The sequence below is a fragment of the Seriola dumerili genome, unplaced genomic scaffold, assembly GCF_002260705.1.
Source record: "Seriola dumerili isolate Sdu_G_001 unplaced genomic scaffold, Sdu_1.0 BDQW01000003.1, whole genome shotgun sequence".
Classification (NCBI taxonomy): Eukaryota; Metazoa; Chordata; class Actinopteri; order Carangiformes; family Carangidae; genus Seriola; species Seriola dumerili.
Window position 1 is genome coordinate 11084961 of NW_019174258.1, and position 21927 is coordinate 11106887.

The 21927-nt window shown below is 41.2% G+C and overlaps 1 protein-coding gene across 1 annotated transcript; it reads left to right on the forward strand.

Annotated features, from left to right (window-relative positions):
* Positions 1 to 690: 690 nt before the first annotated feature.
* Positions 691 to 21512, forward strand: LOC111219271 (A-kinase anchor protein 13-like; the record flags this gene model as incomplete). The annotated part of the gene is made up of 6 exons (XM_022741900.1): positions 691 to 723; positions 9799 to 9952; positions 12814 to 12977; positions 13545 to 13716; positions 19518 to 19701; positions 21446 to 21512. Coding segments are annotated over exons 1-6 (774 nt in total), but the record flags the coding sequence as incomplete, so codon positions are not given.
* Positions 21513 to 21927: the final 415 nt, after the last annotated feature.

The following is a 21927-nucleotide window of genomic DNA, read 5'->3' on the forward strand; positions in this document are numbered from 1 at the left end:
ATTCTCATAATAATGTTATAGTTCAGTAATATTTACTTATCTTTTAGTCATGTTTTGGTGTACACCGGCATCCAAGGTAACTGTCTTCCTGTTTGACAGCCACATGCTCCACTGTGTTCACGAGCTAGCGGCTAACTATACTGTCTGTCTTCCATTTGGTACTGAGCGGGCAGTATACAGTCAGTTTACCTGAGTATTTGAAGAACGGCTCAAATTACTCTGTAATGTGAGAGGAGTCACTTGTAGTGATGAACCCACAGAGAATTATTACCAGCCACAGCAGGCAGTTGGTTTCAGTGAAAAACCTCTGATATATCCAAACTGCTGCACCTACCTGTCCAGCATCAAACAACAGTGATGACTTCAGCAGCTTCAAAGCCAGATATTTCTCTCAGGAGTTGGTGGAGAGCAAAGCAGAGCTAAAATGAGAGTGTATATTAGACTTACATTTGTCAGGAAGCCAGACACATGTCTTCAAATGTATGCTAATGTTGCTCAGTGTCTGTTGCTTAATGGGCTACTGTTTGTTAACATTTTAGCCATATCAACTTGCACTGCTCCACGTAGCCCAAAAGAATCTATTAATATTGCTTCAAGACATAATCTTATTTCATATGAAGAATACAGTATATCAACATGACAATGAGCTGTAACTACTCATTCTCTCTTCTCTTCACAGTGTCCAGGGACATGAAACTCAACCCACAGCAAGCTCCATTGTATGTAAGTATAACCATTCATGCTTACACGGACAGTGTTCTCCAGTGCACACAGGTGTCTTGACTGTGTGATTAAACCTCTGCTCAGGACTATGTTGGTGTGGAGCAGAGTGTTCATTTGCTGCGGGACAACTTACACCTTCATCATTATTATTAGTATAGTTAGTATAGAGTTTGGTGACCTCATGTCATTCCTAGAATATCTCCCCCTGACTTCAAAGTAGGACTGTCACGACATCAGATTCTCACAACACGATTATCATGGCCAAAAAAAATCCATGATAATTATTATTATTATTGCGATACTTGCAGAAGAAATGAAATGATAATAATATAAGGATAATAATGATAATGAAAAATGTCAGTCAAATTCATCTTGAACTCTTTTTATTATCTGTTTTGTCTGTTTTTTGGCAAATGACTTTGAGTGTAGGGAGGTGCAGAGAGAGTCTGTAACCACATCTCTACAAAGTGGACAGAAAGAAGAATTACACTTAATGGATAGTGAAAAGGCAACAAGATGAACTGATAATCAAAAGATCCACAAGGCCTAACATCTGCCACCACTGTATAATCATATGTGTATTATTAACACAATATTAATGTTTGATTTTTTTTTAGATATCACGATTATCAGTCAATAATGTTATACTGCGACACCCCTGCTTCAAACTGGAGAAGAGGTCATATTAACTGGAATAACTAAAATCAACTGTGTAGGTGTATAGGGCCAGAGAAGAAGGAAAACACAACATGCATGCAAATCGACTGGCTGTTTAATGTTTGCTGATGAGCAAATATGCATAACAGCCTGCGCTCTTCATACTGTCCTCCACTGTGTATTTTAGTGGTCATGTTTTACATGGTATCAATTAAATGAAATAAGAACCACTTGATGGTCTGGTGATTTTACAAAAATAGATCCAGATAATTTAAGAAATGACTAACATGTGACAAAAACAAGACTACTGATATGACAGCATGCAGCATGGTGGATTCATCCATTCATATGATTTATCTCTCCCTTCAGGTTTGGGTTGAAAACAGCAAATAGCAACAGCCCGATCAAAGACTGGTCCATTTAGGGGCCTTGTGACTTAAATAATTCTTCAGAAAAGGACTATTGAGTTATAGTTTACCAGGACCTGTGCCATTTTTCCAAATCAATAGGTGAGCAGGTAATTACAGCAAAGAGCTCGGTGCCTTGGTGCAGAGAGGATGCATGACCTCTTGATTGCTGGATGTTCTTGTTAACAGTGAGCTGAAAGACTTTGATCATGCAGACCCTGTGTGTGTAAAAGAACATGCTGTACTTCAAAATTAATTTTGTGTAGGTACAGTGTCTACTGGTGTATTGGATGTTTGACAGAAGAGTAAAAGGCCTTCATTGTGCAGTAACAAGGATTTTAGACAAGAGAGATGAGCAACAAGAGAAACTTTGTGGATGTGGTGGATTCATTTGTCAAGCCTCAACCAAAGTTCTACCGTGTTATCTTTCCCCAGGTGTTGGGGTTCCATTAACTCTCCCTGGAGAGTTGTTTTCTTTTATTTTTTTTATTCAAGTTGTCCCCTCAGTCGATTGTGCTGGATATGCCTTCAGCGGGAGGCACCTGGGTGGTCTGCTACCCAGTGGAGCCAGATGAGGTGGTTCATGTGTAGGAGGTGCAGCTTGTTGCTGATGCCCTCTCACATCGCTGAACTACCCACTGTGTCATGCAGAATGTGGCAACCACCCTGCAGAGGTTATCTCAGCAGCCTCAGGCTACATCCACACTAATACTAATTTTGTTTTAGAACTAATCACTTTTGCTATGTTTACGCCACGTTTTTAGCCCCTAAAACCGAGACTTCCAGTTTTAGTTTTAGTTTGAAAACTTCAGGGGTGCGCTAAAGTCTAGACAGGCAGAAACGGAGACCTTTGGAAAACGATGGCGCAGACACCCACATTCGCTCCCTGATTGGGTCTTATCAGTCAAAAAGTATCCTTCTCCCAATCCATGTTTTCTGCTGCCATGACCGCCTTATACTCATGGTACTAGTAGGCAATCTGCTTCCTGTTTACACCGGCATGCACATGCCAAGTGTACATGAATGGTCATGTGATATGCATTTTCAGGCATGTTAGGTATGGACAGAGATGATACAGAGCTAAAACAGATAGTGTATGGAGATAGTTTTAAAAATGTGTAAGTGTGGATACAGCCTCCTGCTTTGTATATACCTAAAGCTTCTTACCATAGGTGAGGGTCAACTTATGAACTGAAAGTTTATAAAATTCCTGGTTGCCATCACAGGCCGTTATACAGTGCAGCTTTCTGCACCTAGTGCAACTTCACGATCCTTCTTACCCCCACTTGTGAATGAAGACCCGAGATGCCTGATTTCCTCCGTCAGAACATGACAGTTTTTTCCAGAAATAAACCATAGTGTCAGGTAGGGCTGCACAATTAATCGAAATATAATTGAAATTGCAATACGGGCAAATGTAATATCCAAATTGCAGGCGCTGCAATTTTCTTGATAAAGGTAATATGTCTCACAAAATAAGCGTTGTGGTGCTACAGAGATATAAAAAATCATATTCTCCAGACATAAGGGAACATGCTTGTTTGGTACAAAACCCAACAAAAATCACATCATCATCATTTTAAAATGTTTTTCATTGAAAATGAAATACAAAAACAATCATCCCAACTGAAACACTGACTCATATGGCAATTCCAATATCTGCCAAAATAATCACTATATATATATATATATATATATATATATGTATATGTATATGTATGCATATTAGTTTCTGCATATCGTTCAGCCCTAGCCTCAGGTAATTTCCTGTTGTCCTTAATTTTGTTTTGCTTTATTTATAAATATATACTTTCCTCAATTCTTTGAGGTTTTGAATCAGTTTTAAATAAAATTCCATTTAGCATTAAAGCTATCTGGAAGACGTCTCTTTACTTTGGCTTTGAAGAACCTGCTTTCAATGATTAATATTTACTGAGGTGTGTGTGTGTGTGTGCGCGTGTGTGTGTGCGTGTGTGTGTGTGTGTCCGTGTGTGAGTTGGGGACATTTCTGGGGTGTCTGAGTGGTCACACTGGTCCCCTATCACTAGCAGGTGAGGAAGGCACACAGGAAATGAGATAAGTCAGACACATGTGTGTTTTTGTGTGTGTATGTCTCTAAAGGCGAGACTGGCTCACACATTAATCATCCAGACAACCTTATCTGTGATTTACAGTCAGACTCTTCAGTGGAACCAGGCGGGCAGTCAGGCCTCATTAGACATCAGATTTTAGACACTTATCACAGCAGCTCACAGTGAGATAGCTCATAGGGGTTAAGTAGTTGGCCTGTAATTATATGTTTTAAAAATACACATTTTGGGAATTTTGCCACGGAGTGACTAAAGACAATGGCCCTAGTTTGTAAGTCTAAATTTCTAGTTCATTAACTTAGAAACAAGCTGTAGGAAGGAGACTGGAGGCAAAGGCCTTCATGTTCTTGCAGAATTACTTTGGCTAAAGAAGGATTTCTAATGAGGAGGTGATGGGTAAAGAATGTAAGTAAAGGCTGATTCTCTTTCTGTTAATTGAGGAAGATCCTTAAAATAACAGAGTGAAACTCTGCATGATAAATATGCTGTTTAAATTAATGGCATTTAGCACACTATGTTCTCAAGTGTGGCTTACAGTTAAACAAGCATTTAGGGGTTCAGTCTCCATCACAGGACATGTGACTGGGAGCGCAGCAGCAGCTGTGATGAAACCTGTGACCTCTCTGCCATTTGGTGATCCCCAACTGTTCTGCTGAAAGGATAAAGGATGCTTGGGATGTGAGCAGCCTTTGTGCATTTTCAATTGGCAATCAATCTGGCAATTTTACATGTCAGTGTTACGTGTGAACAGGAGCTGATTTAATGCGCGTCTGCCTTCCTCAACTTGCCGACATGCTGGTAAGATTTCCATAAATTGTCTTCTTAACTGTCTAGTGGAAACAGAAGCATCAATGTTTGTGGGTAATCCGTGTAAAAGGTTTTAGTATTCTGCTTCCAAGAAAAACCTTCACTCGCCAGTAAAAATCATACGGTGTGGCTTCATTTCAACTGCAGCAACTAGGAACCTTTAAAGGAACTCTGTGCATTTCCACCACAGGGACCAGGTACCCCCAAAAAGGTCCTCCCTGATTGGGGGGTAGTGCTTTCCAAAACTAAAGGAACCTTTGGTCTGGGGCTTGCAGCGCTGAACATTTCTGATAGGTCGAGCACTCCAGCATTTGCAAATCTGTAGAAGAAAGCATACAACAGATATACCAACAACAAAGTCCAGGCCCCTTTTAAAATTCATGCTGAAGAGGAGATCCAGAGGGAAATGGAAATGCGACCCACAGTGACAAAGTATACTGCATGCAAAAATCTCCTGCAAGTTAAGCAAACTGAACATTATTCACACTGTGAAACAGTGCAGCCAGGAGAAGCTTAAGAAACTGAAACAAGACCTCAGAAAAGTCCACAATAACAGAGGTAATATGGCGTCATCGTTGTTGTGTAGTTGTCAGTAGGCTAATTAGCCTGACCTTCTTGTGTCTTTAGACCGCAGAGGAAACACAGGCAACCAGCTGTTTGAAGGAACCTTTAAGTTCTTGGGACTTAAAGTTCAGGGTACTTTTGGACATAATGTAGGGTATGCGTGAATGCCAGCAGGGATGACTCTTGCTGTTTTCACATATGACCTCTGGACTCGGGAGTTGCCCTTTAACACAAGTAGCACACATCAGGAGATTGTCCATGGCGCCTGGGTAGAGTGTACAGGAGTGTCATCAACACACCCACTCTTTCTCTGTGAATTCTATAGACAATCAATCAATCGAAAATTACACTGACTTTATAATACAGCGCTGGCAGGGTAAAGATCGTTTAATTTCCGGTCCAACTGGTTTGGACATTTACATTCACACACAGCTCCCCCGAGTCATGTCTAGATACGTTGGTTGCTGTCCATGTGTGAAAGCACTATCACACTGTCAGGCAAGTGTAGTCATAAACTTTTAGTTTTATAACAGGTCACCGTTGATGTGTTGTCAATAGGCTGTTTTTCTAATGCTATTGTAGCAGTTTCTATGCAACAGAACTCAGTAAAAGGTAGAAATTTCTAATGCACTGAAATAACTGATGAGAAAAAAATGAGCATGGCTCATGGATGTCTTGACAGGTAGTTTGGGCACTGAAATGAATCAAATCCCCACATTGTGGTACAGTAAAAAACCCAGTCAATGTGATGAATATTAATTGATATTAAGCTGCAAAATAAAGTTGAAAGTCTAAAGCAGCCATGGTGAGAATTCATGACAATACATCTGAAGAACTTAAACGAACCACTGCATTACCTGGATAGTTGAACCAGTACAGTGGCAGGATGTGTGGAAAGGGCTACACTCAAACATGCATATTCAAAAAGAGGGGGTTGGGTTCATAGCCTCCAGCTGTTCTTTTGATGTTGCTTAAAGGCTGCCTATTCTCCGCCGAAGTTCCATGATTAGCAGGTCAATACCCCAGTAGGTCACTTTGTTAAGTACTTATTACCAGCAGAGAGCATAGTCATACCGAGTGGCTGAAAGAAATTCATTAGTGCACGTCACACAGCTTCGAAACCATGGGTTTGCTTCTCCGACTTAAGGTGGACATTGTTTTGCATTTTATTTATTGTTGTTATCATAAGATTTATTGTCGGTAGCTGCAGTTTGTGCATGTGCTTGTTTGCATGCTTCGCAAAGGTCGCTGCGTGCAGCTGTGTTTCCTGCTGGCTCCAGCAGATGTTTCACATCTCTGTTTCTCTACCTCCACCCCCCCGCCACCACATGTGTCTCCACAAGGACTGACAATGATCTTATTCAGTCAGTATTTTACTTTACTCTCTCTTCTATTGAAATACATTTCAATTTACCCACGTTTCATTACTGATGAGGTAAAAAGCAATAAAAGCAGAATGAAATGTGTTATCTAGACATCACTGTGTGAATTGTAGTATTTATTTAATCTGTTTTCAGGGTTTTTTTTTTCTTATAACAGTATTTGGGTGAATATTAATTTAGACAAAATAAGAGGCCACTGTGCTGCTGTCACAAATCATTTGAGCAGCTATTGTGTCAAAATGCTGCAGGTTGGTATTGTGGCTGTGGTGATTTGCCACCGGCCTTCAGTAGTGGAGAGAAAGCCATTTCTCCTTTCACTTCTCCTCTCTTTGTAGTGAGGAGGTAGAACTTATTTCATACTAATGTGTGTTCATTTTCACATGGAGTGCAAACTCACAAATCCACTGAGGTACCAATCCATTCACTAGCAACAAACCTTAATTTCCAATCTGGGCTTGGGATAAGAGATGAGTTTTTAATGGAGAGAATGTCATGCCTGCTGGCTTCCACCCATCTACAACTCATTTACGCCGGTGCCTCTGCTCTGCTTGTTAAGGCTGAGACTCGCCGTGCATAGCAAAGCCTGCATCCTTCATGCTGCATGTCAGTGTATTCAGTCCTGGCTCTCAGAGTGTTCCTGCTGGCTGTTTCTCTTCCTGTGGCCTCTGGGCTACGTGGTCGTCTTTGAACACATTTTTCCCCCTCATATTGCTCAGCAGCAGCAATGGCTTGCCAAAGACAGATCCCAAGGTTGCTGGTTAGCCTCATTGCTGTCAACCCACTGATCCTCCCTGTTTGGAACAAGGCCTTGAGGCTACCACTTTATAAGAGAAGGAAGAAGCACCTTTGACCCTGACTGTTAAACTCTCCTCGACACGAGCCTTCACTGGCTGCCAAGTCAGGCTGTTCATGTTGGACCGGGCTTGTGAAAGGGTTGCAACACTGGTCAGATTAAGTGGGATGAAATGTCCCATTATCCCTCCTTGGTGTCAACAAGCTGTAGTCCCACAGTGGAAAACAGCTAATTTTGAACAATATCCCTATTTTTTGTTGCTTCTCCTCCTCCTCAGTCTGTCCTCAGATGACACCACATCATCACCCCACAATTCCCAGCCACAACACGACCAATTGTCACTTTGGAAAAAAAAGAAGCAGGCTGCACAATGAACTGTGCATAATTGTGTTTTCACATTGGAACATCAGCACTTTGGCAAGACATTTGATATTATCTAGTAAGAAAAATATAAGGTAGCTGAGAAAAAAGATGTAGACAGAAATTGATAGAAATTGATTTTAAGTGGAATTTGGTTCTAGAATTTGCTGAGCCCCGCCCACCTTAGCTACTGATGCTACACCTGTTTTCATTTCAGTACCAGTTTTCTGTTCTCTATGGCACAGGTTATAGTGAGAGTGGCACATTTTGAAGCGATGTTAGTGGTTTCAGATGTGGGTAGACAAAAGTACACTTCTCTTCATTGGTTTTGCCAGCTGAAATGACAAATGGATCTGTACAAATGTAGCTAGATTGTGTGCAATTATAACAAAGCTAACATAAGCTTTCTGAAATTGGTTGGAAAGGCTGTTTCTGGCTGACTTGTTTTTTAAAAGATAATCCTGTAAAAAGAGTCTTAAATATGCATTTGATGGTCATGCTTAAGTCAAGCAGCCAAGTTCATGTTTTCTATTGGTTTTTACTTTTAATGTTGCAAGAGAATGGGCTTTTAGGCTGAGGACTAACCACTGTATATCTTAGGTGACATGCTTCTCTGGGGTTTCTGCCATGCAAAGTTCCCTGAATGCAGTAAAGAGCAGGACAGAGTTGCTATAATATTTGTCTAAATCCTGAGCATCCAGGACCAACTTCCACACAACACGGAGATACTTAACAGTGTGTGTGGTAGTTGGAATGTGAATGAGATGTTTTTGAACGTAACTTGTGACCCTACAAACGAATGTAGTCAGCTAATGGTATTGCTAACTCTTGGCCTCTGAAGCAATGCTTGGGTACTGCTGTGGGCGGTAAGATAACTAGTAAGCCACTTAAGATAATGTTCGCACCTTAGTACATAGTACACTCAATGTAATTAGTACACTCAATAATAACCACCAGTGCAGTGTACTTCAGGGGAAGAAAGATCTGAGTATGAAGTAGGACTCTGGAAAAGAGCCTTGACCTTGATTAATGTTCCATGGATGCATGAGGGTGCAGTATTTAAAAAAAACAAAAAAAACCCACCAAAAAACAAACAAAAAAAAGCACCGATAGATTGTTGCTGTTAATCATGTCGCCTCCTCCTTCTGTAAAACGGTTTTATCATCCTCCGTCTGCTCGGCAGGCTGAAACTGACTGAGCTCGCCCATAGAGTCTTCACAAAGTCAAACTGCTCCTCCGTGTTTCATCACTGTCTGGTGCCTCCGTGTTTGTTAATGACGTGATGTGCAGCATTTTAACATCAATAAATCATTACCATATTAACTTTGAGGCATTACTTTAATTGCTGGTAAACAAGTGTGGTTGTGTGAAGACCGGAAGCCTCCACAGTATCTTTTCTGGCTTGGTTTAGATCTGGTTATCCAGAGATCCAGTTTATAACTAGATCCAGTTGTGAAGGATTGTAGCTCACACCTGACATCGGAATCAGACTTTATTACATCTTAAGTGACTAACTGTTAATGGACTTTACTCTCCTGATCACATTTGATTTTATCTGTGGCTAAACAGATAAACTGACACACTTGTGCTGCTAGAGAAGAAGATTGAGGTAGATTAGATGTGGTACTTTTTGCCTCGTTTGTTGATTTCAAAACTCATATTGTCACATATGTTCAATTATACACACACTATATAGTCCAACTAGTCTTTTAATGATGTCAGGGATGCATAGATAAAAAAATGTGCTTGTTTTACGGAACCAGCTACAGTTTTTCGTCAAAAATGACTCCAGTTTCACTTTTCAAACTGCAGAAGTTCAACCAAAAGTACAACACAGACACAACTCAGATTCAAGGCAACCAGTCATTTCCTCTCCTTTAATATGATGGAATAATAATTTATACAAATTCACTGTGATATCTCTCTAAATATCTGTTGCTTATTTTTCTTGCTTGCTCTCTCTCTTTGTGCTTTTCTCTATCTTATTTCCTCTGGCTGTCTGCCTGTCTCTGCAGGGGCGGTGTGTTATCACAGTGCAGCTCGCTGATGAAGAGCTGGCTGCGGATGAAAAGGGCGTGGACTACTTCCTGCTGTTTGCTGGCAGCACACAAAGGCACCTGACCAGCACCCTAAGAAGCAGTCATGACACCTTGCAGGCAGTGTGTCCCGGTAAGCCACCCCAACCACAATGCCTTGCGACTTCCTTGTCACTTCTAATGGACCTGTGGGAAGGCAGCTCCACCTACAGTATTTTAATACATGCTAAATCTATTTTTAATTCTTCCCTCCTGTTTGTCTGTGTTCAGTGATAGGACAATATATTTACATAGATTAGTATGTGTAAATACAAACACGAAGTTAAGGCTCTCTGAAGGCAGCATCGTTGCAAACTTCAGTCAGTATCACCGCATAAATATAATCATATTTACCAAAAAGTGAAAAGTAAGATCTCCTTTAGTGGTCAGTCCTCTATAGCCATCATGTGCTATAGCCAAAAATTAACATTAAGGAGTGCCAAAAGCCAAACCATCACAGACTGTGCAAAACAATAATTGTATTTAAGAAGGGGGTGGTGTTATTCTGACCTCGCGTCACACAGAGAGCATTGGACAGTCAAGAGTTATTATAGCTGCGGAAGAAAGTCGAAGTAATAAATGATTAATCATCCACCACCACTGTCCTCGTTTTTAAACTAATGTTGTGTTTTGGAGAGAGAGAAATCACCTCACTTTAGGTTTTATAGAGCCCGGCTCATTTATCACTCCGCTTGGAGCGCATCCCACTTACTCTACTCGCAAAACCGAACGTGTTTAGCCAGTGCTGTTTTTCTGAGATAGTTTCTCTCAGGTGAATGAGCCACAACAGGCAGCACGGAGATCAGGGGTCAAAGGTCACTGTACGCAGAAAATGTGAGGTAAAACACACAGAATACTTGTGACTCTTTATTCAAAATGGATCGTAGCCACGTGTTGGGAAAGAGAAGGGACAAATTAAAAAAACATTGTTTAACTCATTGTTTTCCTCAAGGTTCGGCCTTCTCCACAGGCAAAAAAGAAGGCCGAACATGATCAACTCCATTATCTTGTTAAGAGCTCGACTGAATTACAGCCGTCTGAAGAAGGGGGGTGGGGTGGGGGGTGAAGAGGTGTTACTCCAGATTAGCTCTGCTTCACTGCTTCCTCCATCAGGACATGCAGAGCTCCAGAGGACCGGTCCCGTGACCGACCCGAAGGTCGCAGGATAGAGTTCTCAGGTGGCCTGGGAAATCACTGCAGAGGCAATGAGTCAGTACTTCAGCTTGGACTGAGGTGCCCTTGAGCTGACCGTTTATGTTAATGAGCTGACAGAGTAAATGATAGAAAGTGTGCTCAATAAATGGCTCTGATATAGTAGGAATCAGATGCACAGGATGCTGTGGAAGTTCAGCACTAGTTGATAGAGTGACAAGGAGTCCTGCACCCAACAGCACTTTACTTGGCATTTGGTGAGGAGGCAGATTAATGGAGAAGGCTTTGTAAATTAGGAGCAGGGAGTCTGTCAGCGCTGCATCACAGTGCAGCCGTGTAGAGCCTTTATTCTGTGTTAGCTGTGTTTTGACACTGGCCACCATCCTCTTTGTTCACTCGTTTTGTTGTGAGAACTGAAAACACATTTGCCTGAACTTTCATTTAATTGATAACATGTTGTGTTGTTAATTTGTTGGTAGGTGAAGTTTGATTTGTGATTGCTGAATCAGTGGGATGAATTGAAATGCATTTCACCGAGTGAAATAATATTACGATTTATTTGTATTAATTAGGTTTGGATTTGAATCAGCAGTGCAAGTCTACACAGTGCTGCTGCTGATTATTGTTAAAGATTGGTTCTTGTTGTACAAATTTGTGATGTCAAGTGAATAATATGTTGTTGGTTTAATGTGGGTTTTGGATTGTGACTGTGTGTGATCGTTTCATCTCCTCTCCTGGATAAACCTGGCTAAAGCACAGAAGTTATGCAAACAACAGAACATCTGAGAGCCGACAGCTCACAGGCTGTGTTCACACCTGGCACTAACATTAGTCTCAGGTGATCCGATCACAAGTGGACAGCTCTAAACACGCCAGTTCACACCTGGCATTAAAATGTGTCTCGAGTGACCACTTGTGGTCAGATCTCACCGCCGGCTCTATGCAAAGAAATACATACATCATACCAAATGTGTTGTTTGATTTTACGTTGGCATTGATGCACTGATCAACCATTCCCCTCCATTCTTTCATTTTTTTTCTCCTCAAAAATCGCCTGGTTATGATTTGAATCTTCTAGTTGCCATCGTACTGATCAGACAGTGCGTTTTGTGTGTATTCAATCCACAGGAATCCATTTTGCCTGTAGTTGTTGTTGGAGACTTCTTCTTCTCCTTCTTCTTCTTTTTTGGTGTTGTTGCTGCACCTAAATATGATACAGTTGGCGTGCGGATGAATACATACTTCCAAAGGGACTATATTCAGACAAACTCTGAATTTGTTCTGAGTGATTGGAACTCAAATGCATCGCCTATGCGTCTTTGGTGCGTTCACACCTGAACTTAAAGCTGTCCACTTGTGATTGGATTACCTGAGTCAGATGTTAATACCAGCTCTGAACAGGACCTTGTATGTATTTCTTCAGCTGATCTTGTTGATATGATTGAAAGTTTTCATGAAGGCAGGGATGTTAGGATATTATTGTACATTTACTATCACAGTTCTTTCATTGCTTATTGATTTTGCTTTCACCATTTTTATACTTTCTGTGACTTGCTGTGTTGGTGATGCAGTGACTACAATGTTGCTAAAGTTGCCTTGCTAGCCACAACTAGCTGGAAACAAGTAATGCTCATACAACAAAGAGACGTACTTATACTTAAAATTGATAAAGGCCAGACACAGACGGACTGATGATATTGACTGTAACCTTTTTATTTGTTGTTTTGTTCTGTTTCCTCCTCATTCCTTCCCCTCCCCTTCTTCCTGTCTCCCTGTCTCCTTCCTCCTTGTTTTGTCTTGTAGCTCATGACTGCTGCGAGGCGGTGCTGGTCACCTTGTGTTCACTTAGCCGAGGCATCCCTGAGGCCCCTGAGGACCTAAAACCCTGTCTGGGTCATGTGGCACCGCTGGCTGAGCATCGATTCAGCTTCGTCCAGGATTTGGCTTTTGACATGGCCCAGTTTCTGGTGAGCAACAGGACGACGTGTGATTTCCATTTCTAAATCAGCTGTAAAATGAGCACAAAAACTGAGGCTTGTCACAGAGGAAAGTGGTTACCAATGATAACAAGTGATACAGCAATGTTGGCAGAGTGATAGTAAAACAAAAAGATTACCATGTCAGTGTTTCTTCCCTGACAAGGCCTGATGTCTCACAGTCCATGGTATTCAATTAATTAATTTTTTTCACCACAGTTTATCATCCCATAGACGTTTTATATAGAGTTTGTTTTTACAGGGAGGAGGATGAGATAAAATGTGTCTTGAGCACTCAGACCTGAAGCTTCTAATAGAACATTTTTCACTTTTTTTTAATCTGAATATGATTTGTTTTTGTCAACACAGCGCAGGTCCAAATTGAGCTTATCCCTGATACACGCGTGTGGATGTGTCCTCCTACATTTACATCTTACATTTTAGGCATTTGGTTAATGCTCTTATGCTGAGCGTCTTAAAACGAGTGCTTCCAGTAGACTAAGCCTCAGCTCCTCCTCTGTAAAACTTGACTCATCTTTGTAATCACCCTCCACACAGGTGAGCACAGCGGGCCGGGCCGACGGCCTCGACGGGGCGCTGCTGCTGGATGAGTGTCAGATTCCTCTGCAGGAGTGTGAACGTCTGGACGAGAGCCTGGCGCTGGCCCTCCACCACCTTGCGCTGCCTCCAGGATGGAGCCTACTGGGAAACAAACTAATCAACAGCACTGGTGAGACTGAGGGGCAGTTGGCTGACTGTAACATGTAATTTCCTCACACAGTAAAATGTACAAGAGTCACACAACATGTCCTCGCACTGGTGCAGAGACATATTGACAAATTATAGTTGTGCAGCACATAATGACACACAGGGCGCCTCTCGTGTTCGTGTGTATGTCTGTGCGCCACATATCGTTTCCAGTGCTGACATTTAACGATGAAATTAGGAAGACCGCGCACTCTCAGCATTACGTTTTCAGAACGGTGCCACAGTTACTGGTCGAAACAACGAGACATTGCTAGTGATTGCTGCGGGGCGTGGATGTAGGCGCACGACTTGCACTGTACTATCTCCATGTTCTGTGTGCGTGTCTGTGTCTGCTAATTCATTGGATGTGACTCCTGCTTAACTTCTAGCTTTATTGACGGCTCTGGTGGCTGATTTGTGTGTTGTGCTCTCAAGCACAGCCACCGTTACCACTACAGTGACGGAGTGGAACTGCGAACATTTTACACTGACAGTGGAAGCACTGATGTTTAGTTTAAACATGGTCGGCCGTCTTCCCCTCCAACACACAAAGGTAATCTGTGTGAATGCGGTTAATTTAAAGTGATTCGGTCTCAAAACACTAGTCTGTAAGCCTGGTTATGACACAGCCTTTGCCCGACCTCCACAGTTTGGATGTAAACGTGCTGTGTAAAGTAAGTTAGATGACTAAACACAGCAGGAATTACTTGCTAGCTCTCAATTTCTACATTAAATTTTTTTTTAAAACATCTGATGCTGTAAAAGGGGAATTTTAGCCAGATAAGGTAGTAAGACGTGTCCTCTGTTAAAACTGAACTACAATTTGTTGAAAGATGTAGATCATAATCTTTATTTTAATGGCATTTGATGACTGTATTTTCAGTGTACAACCTTGTTCTATGGGATTTCCTGAACATATTTCTTGGCAGAGGTGCTTAAATGAAATCCTTTACACATATCACAGTGTCATACACAGGTTTATAAATGACGTGCCCCCACATTAATGACTTCTGCCTGCAGCTCAGATTCACCTATAGACTCTTGGTAGACTTTTACATTGTTGGGAAAGACGCATTGAGTCAACTTTTGCATCCAAAATGCTGGACACATAAACTAAAGCAAGACTCATGCCTGATGTGTGCGATTAATGACATAAAAACTTCAGCTATGTTTATTTTCTATAATATTTTTATGATCTACGACATGTTTTATAATAACAAATCAACAAATGAATCGCTTAGTTTTGACAAGATACAGTCTTGTGACAGATATAGTCATATATATAATTTCTAACTTGTGGGAAATTTATTGTAATACATATATATTTTGATAAAATGTATGATATAATAATCTTAACAATAAAAAGTTATTAGGAGGGTTACAACTTATAGTCGTAGGCTCAGCTGTATCTATGTGACGTGCATCACCTCAGAAATGCGACTGCAAGTCACACGTGACGGAGATGCCACAATGATACCACAATGATTGCTTTGGCTGATTGTGTTTTCTCCCACAAGTTTCTAACACCAGTGAAGATTATCTGCTCCTCTTCAATAACACGTCACACAAAACCATCTCCACTGCAAAACAACTGCTCGTTGTGATCACCTTTCTGTGTGTCACGCTGAATGCAAAATGTTGACAAGGCAATTGCACAGGAATAGTCTCTTATCACAAAGTAAATAAAGGATTGTAAATGCAGTATGAGGAATATAATTAAAGCACAATATGGCCTGATCACGTATGACACATCCATCCGGTGCTGCAGTGGTGATATCACCTCCGCTGTAGATTTATTGTTGAAAAACCTTCGCTGTAGTTGTCTATAGCAGCACTGCTGTTAACCCCTTGGGCAAAACATAAACCCAGTTTTAGTTGGAGCAGTAGCCAAAAAACAACTTTTCAGGTATTGGAGAAACATAAGTAAATTATAGCATTTGTGATGCTGTAACCAGAATATAAAGCCATTTTTATTTGATAAAAGACTCTTTAATAAACTGTCTTGTAACCCTCTGTCAAGCACTGCATGACACTCACATACACATCCCCCTGCAATTACTAATAGATTGTTCATGTGCGCTCAGTGTAGCTGGTAGTTTGTATTTACAGAAGGACATGAACACGACAACATGTCTCTGCTGGACTTTGATCCGAAACTGGCATTAGTATGAACAGAGCAGGTCCCTGTGCTGCCTGCAACCCATCCAGACAGCAGTTTGGCTTGTGAGAAATGGCCGTGTCAGTCCAAACAAACATACATTTTTATTAAAATCAAAGTGCCAATTTTCTCCAGCCATTGACTCTGATGACTTTAATCAGTTAAAGGAAGCCAAATGAGCTGATGGGATGATAAACTCTGCAAGGTAATTGCTCTCTCTGAAGCAGCATAAACAAGACTTTTGGGAGTAGTTAGAGCTCTGCTGCTGCCTGTGGCTATTGTTAAGATAATAGCTTATGGTTTAACTTGGACTTGGATATTAGACCAAACCAGCAGAACCAGCAGGATTTTAGTCTTGTAACAGAGAAAAAATGAGCTGAGAAAATTGAGTCAGTGTACAGTGGAGATTGAAAGTCTACACACTCCTTTAAAATGTTTTATTCAATATTATTTTGGAGCCTGGAAAGAAAACTCATCAAATCAAATTTTCAGTAATGAACTCCCTCCTGATTAGATAAGATCCTCTATGTTACTGTTGTGAAACGTGTTATGGCTTTTAAGAGATGGACACACACACACACACACACACACACACACACACACACACACACACACACACACACACACACACTGGCTCCTTTGCACTGAAGTCTGTTGTCATGTTGTTGATGTGGAAGGCGGCTTCCAGCTGCGGTGAGTGATGTGAGCTCTAATAGGCTGTGCTCCACAATATGTCAGCGCTTCAATACAAGACGCTCAACTGCAGTGAACTGTGGGGAGGAAGAGGAGTGCAATTCTGCTCTCCATTTATCAGATCTGTCAGATGATGGATAGCAGCAGACTACAGGTGGAGGTGACGGTGGTTTATCTCAGTCATCCTTTACGCTGTGGGCACGCAGCAGTCACTGATCTCACCATAGCCAGCCATTTATTGTCCTCCGGGAAATTCACTGCTCTTGGAAGAACTGTGCATGTTATTGAAAATGGTGAACGACGCCCACGTAATTCACCAGTTCTGAACAATTAATAACATTCAGTGTCAAATTAGCTAGCCTATGGTTTGTCAATGAACACCAATGTGGTGTGTGTTTGTGAAATAAACACTAGTGTTCATAGGCCTTTTTTGTTTCCTGCTGGAACAATTATTAGATATGTCCATCATCCATTTCAATCATTAAAACTTTTGATAACCTATTAATTATTAAAGAGTTTGCAGCTGGCAAGCTATCTAGCTAGATCCACTACTATGGATAGATTGATACATAGACTGTTACTTTAAATGAAAAGTATATAAACGTACTGGGCTTGTGCTGTGACTAAAGATGAACATGCTATTGTGTCTGTGTTTAGCAGGTATAATGTGTACCATGTTTACCTTCTTAGTTTAGCGTGTTAGCATGCTCACACACTAATCATAAAATGCAGCAACAGTTGATTGGAATACCATTTATATATGCAGGTATTTCATGTTCATAAACCAGAGTATTGGACAGATTACAACTTTGATGATGATGTTAGATGAAAAGTGAGGTGATCACTGAAATTATTACAGTTCATCCTCAAGGGACCTATCTATGAATTTCTGTACCAACTTTCAAGGCAATCCATCCAATAGTTATTATAATTATGCAGATACAATCATCATTTCAAAAACAATAGACAGCTTAATTGATAAATAAAATAAATGTTTCTTTTATTGCTTGTTAGAGTTGGTTTCAGTAATTGGACAAAGTAAGGAAACATTTGACCATTGTGTAGCTAGCAAAGCTAACTAGCAGCCAGCTTGTTAGGATCTCTGCCAAGCTGTTTTGGAGACTCATGGTGACCCAACATAATGTTAAGCCACTTTATGTTGGGCATTGCTGTACTGCAGCAAGAAACTGTAATTACATGTATTTCCCAGACGAGCCACATGGATGCCATCGTACAAAAATGTCATGGGTGTTATGGCAGTCAGTTTTCAGGAACCGCCATCAAACTCAGCAGTAAAGCATTTCCTGCTGCTGTTTGGCACTTCACATTCCAGTCCAGCATAGCTCAGCTAAGTAGAGCATTAAATTTGACCAATTAGCTTGTGGTTCATCAGGGCAGGCTGGTACAGACTGGCCTGCTGTAAATGGAGTGAAACCTCTCATCAGCAGACACAACCAGCATTGTGAATGTTGCCTAATGACTATTGTGGGGCTGATCACATAAACTAAAACTGGTGCAGATATTGTTGGTGTTGTTGTTGTTTTTTATACTATTTTATAACTGATTATATCATACTGTTGAAACCTATAAAGCCACAGTTTAAAAGTCCTTGAAAAAATCACAGAGGAGTTCCTGTGTAAGTAGAAAACCATGAATTTTCCCTGTTTTCTCAAATAAATATCTGTTTTTTTTGTATGGACACTGGAGAGAGAAAAATCCTCTGCTCACAGGCAGCAACAAATGAAACCTAAAGCGTAAAACTTAATGTTATTAATAAGGCAGAGGCACAGCAACAATTGTAGATGTTTTCTCTTCCCTGTAATTTCTGCTGTGTGAAAATAACCACAGACCAGCTGGTTTGATAAACATGAGCATTTTATGTGCAGTGACTCTGCGTTTCAACACATCTGGGTAGCTGAACATATACAGCTGTCTAGAGTTTTAGCTTATTAAGGTTTTTATTGCTCTCTAATGATCTGTGTGTTCCACTTTTCATTGGGAAATCACCATTTATTGAACTTCACTCACTCCCAATCTCTGGTACCCCCTATCACAGGGTGCCCTTTTAAATTGACAATAAATTTGCAATTGGTTGGGCAGTAAAATATGCTAATATTAACAGAAATGATTGGGCGACTCGCATTAACAAAACACAGATTCAATCTGAGATGAGAATATTTCTGAAATAACCAACATCCATTCATGTGTGTGTGTGTGTGTGTGTGTGTGTGTGTGCGTGTGCGTGTGTGTGTGTGTGTGTTTCCATGAATCTCCATTACTGTCTTTGTGGATGTGTAAAGGAAGGAATTCAGTGTTTGATGGTGTTATTAGGAGTCAGACTGATTAATGGGGCCAATAATGAGCTTTAATTAAAAATGGGAGCCTAGTGCACTTAGTGTGGCTCACCTCTGGTAAAATGAAATAGTGTAGTTTGATTTTCTCAAATGTATCATTATTGTTGTTGCTATGATTTGTTTGTTTTGTTACCACATATTAGATGCTGCTTCAGATGCTTTTCCACACTGTCCTGAACCGTGAAACACAAAAACTTGACATATTCTATCATTTTGTGCACAAAAATGTCCAGTTTAATAATAATGTCAAGTGGTATGTTGGCTTTAATCCAGAAATGACTGTATTGGCCTACATGCATTGGACCATTGTTACAGACAGACAGAGACAAGCTGTGGTTTTATCAGTGTGTAAATGTGTAAAGGTCTGCTCTTTACCGGGTCACTTTAATTTAACACTGTGGTGTTGCCAAGCTGCTGCAAGTGGTGGTATGTCAGCTACTACGACACAAACCGACTGCCTGCACCGCTGCACTCAAGTGTCTTTCTCTGCTTCTTTCCTTGTTGCTCTTATGTTCTCGATCTCATGTAGTTTTATTCTTTCTGTAATACTGTACCTGTCATCCTGTGTCTCATCCTCAGACCTGAATCCTCAGGAGACTCTGCTGCATTTCTCAGCTCGGCGGGGTCTGCTTCGGGTTACGCGCTTCTTGCTGCGGCAGTCTGGAGCTAGAGAAGCCCTGCGACTGGCCAACAGACAAGGCCACACCCCAGCCGCCGTTGCTGCTTTACGGGGACACGAGCGCCTCCACGAGCTCCTCATGAAGTAAGTACCAAACCGATTTCGACATGAGGATCAAAGGCTGTTCTGTAGCAATGACACAGTATAATAGTAAAACTTTTCATTGCAGTCCTTTTTCAGTTTTGACATAGCTTCAAAAACAATTAAAAATAAAACAAGTAGTATAAAACACGCAAATCAAATACTGAAATGCCTTTAAATTGTAAAAAGTTGACAAACGCTGATATCTGTTATTTTGGATTCATGCTGTTTCCACTGTTGTTGATAGGATTTATCACATCGCATGCTTAGTTTCAGGTGTAAAGACTCTTCACAACACCTACCCCTAAACTGTCTAAACTGTCTCCACAGTGTTTGTCAGTGATACTGGCTCAGTTTCATTGGCAGTTTCAACAGCCAATGTCAATGTATCAGAGACTAGATGGCGTGGTTCCTCCACAGCCCTCTCAGACAACATTGTTTGTCAGTTGTCTTGATGAAACAATGGAAGTATCCAAAGAACATCACTACAAAGCCACAGCACAGTTTATAGTTTAGCACTCTCGAGCTGCAGTCAGATAGTTGAGGGCAAATTGAAACGGTGTGGGCTGCCGGGATCGTTCCAAAGGAATCCAGAAGGATGGGAAACTATTCCACAACACAAAAGCCTTGGGTTACGACTTCTGTGTCTCCTGACCTGCCGTAGAACCTCCCCACAATACAACATCTCACTATGTGGTACTGTAAGCCAAACATACAGCAGTATTGTCTCTGTAGAGTGTAATGGCAGGGAGATGTAAGTGTTTTGTTTGCAGTTGTCAGGTATAATCCCCAGTAACGTGTTCTTTCTGAGCGACTGGTGAGGTCAAATTCTTCTCATCCTTTTATAGTGCAACATTAAACTGCAGGGGAAAAAAAAAAAAAAAACAGCTTTTTGGTAAATGAACTGAGACATGGCTTAAAGAGGAAATAGAGGCCTTTTATGTCTTTTAAGCGCTCCACTTATCTGCTGAAGAATAGTTTTCACTTAACTCAAAATGAAGATGCCACAAGCTGAAAGACAACTACCACTTAGTGAGCGTGCTTATTGCCAAGCGTGCACTGGAGTTGCTTTACAACTTACAGCTCTCTCTCTTTATGTGTTGGTAATTACATTTCCCTCATGAAAAAGTGAAGTCACTCGTAGCCTGGCTATGTGACCTCAGCTGCTGGGCCTCGCAGTTAAAGCAATCCACCCAGGATTACGCAAACATTTTAGGTGTCTCCTCTTTACAGCGCTATCTTCATGAAAAAAAACCCACTGCACATACTTTTACCTTCAACACTTAGAGCAAATGCAGCAGGGGGAGTGAACATTTCTTGGAAAGCTTATCGACTAGGAGTGGTCTTTATGTAGGCTATCACAGGCTGGATTTTACCACAGGGAAGGGAAGTAACTTTTTTTTTTTTTTTTTCTTTTGACTGTCGACAACGTCTGGAACTTTTTAACATTTACTAGCTACTTTATTACCTGACAGTATCTCTGTAGGTTGGTTGATTACCTGCTACAAGGCCTGAATAGACTAAAATAACAACCACATTATGGACTTCTGGCCTTTCCCACTCTGGAAAAAAAAAAAAAAAAAAAAAAAAAAACAACCAAGCAAGCACGTGGATTATGGAAGGAAAAGTGTGAGTGTGGACCGGCTGACATCACTGTTAAAACCTTCTCTGAAAAGCAGTTCTGTGTTGTGTTAGCCAATCACGCTATAGACCAGTCGGGATGATCTAAGTGTTTATTTCACGACAGGGCTGACACAGACACAGAGACGGACGAAGGCGCTGAGAGCGTCCACCTGGTCCCTACAGATGCCCGCGTAATTTGCCACCTCCCCAGGCTGAACACGCACACCCTGACACTGAGAATCCACCCTGGGCGCGAACCTCCGACCCTTCAGAGGAGTGTGGAGCAGCTGCTGCACTTGATATGCCATCTCCATGCCAAGGTGAGTCACACCATCCTGCCCTTTTAGCACGATATCTCTACTCACGTTGGCTTCAACCAGGGCCCCTGCTGCCACTGAACATTGTTGGACATTGTTTGTCTTTTCACTGCCCTCATTTTTTTAACCTTCAAACTTAGTTTGTATAACCGGTGGAACACCTTGTGCAATCACTGAGTCGGCGATTGATAAGACGTAGAGAGCAGCTCTGTTTGTTTCTCTGAGGGAAAAGCTAACGTTTATCCTCCTCCTTTTTCTATATTCTGCAGGGAGTTTCTGAACTGGAGCT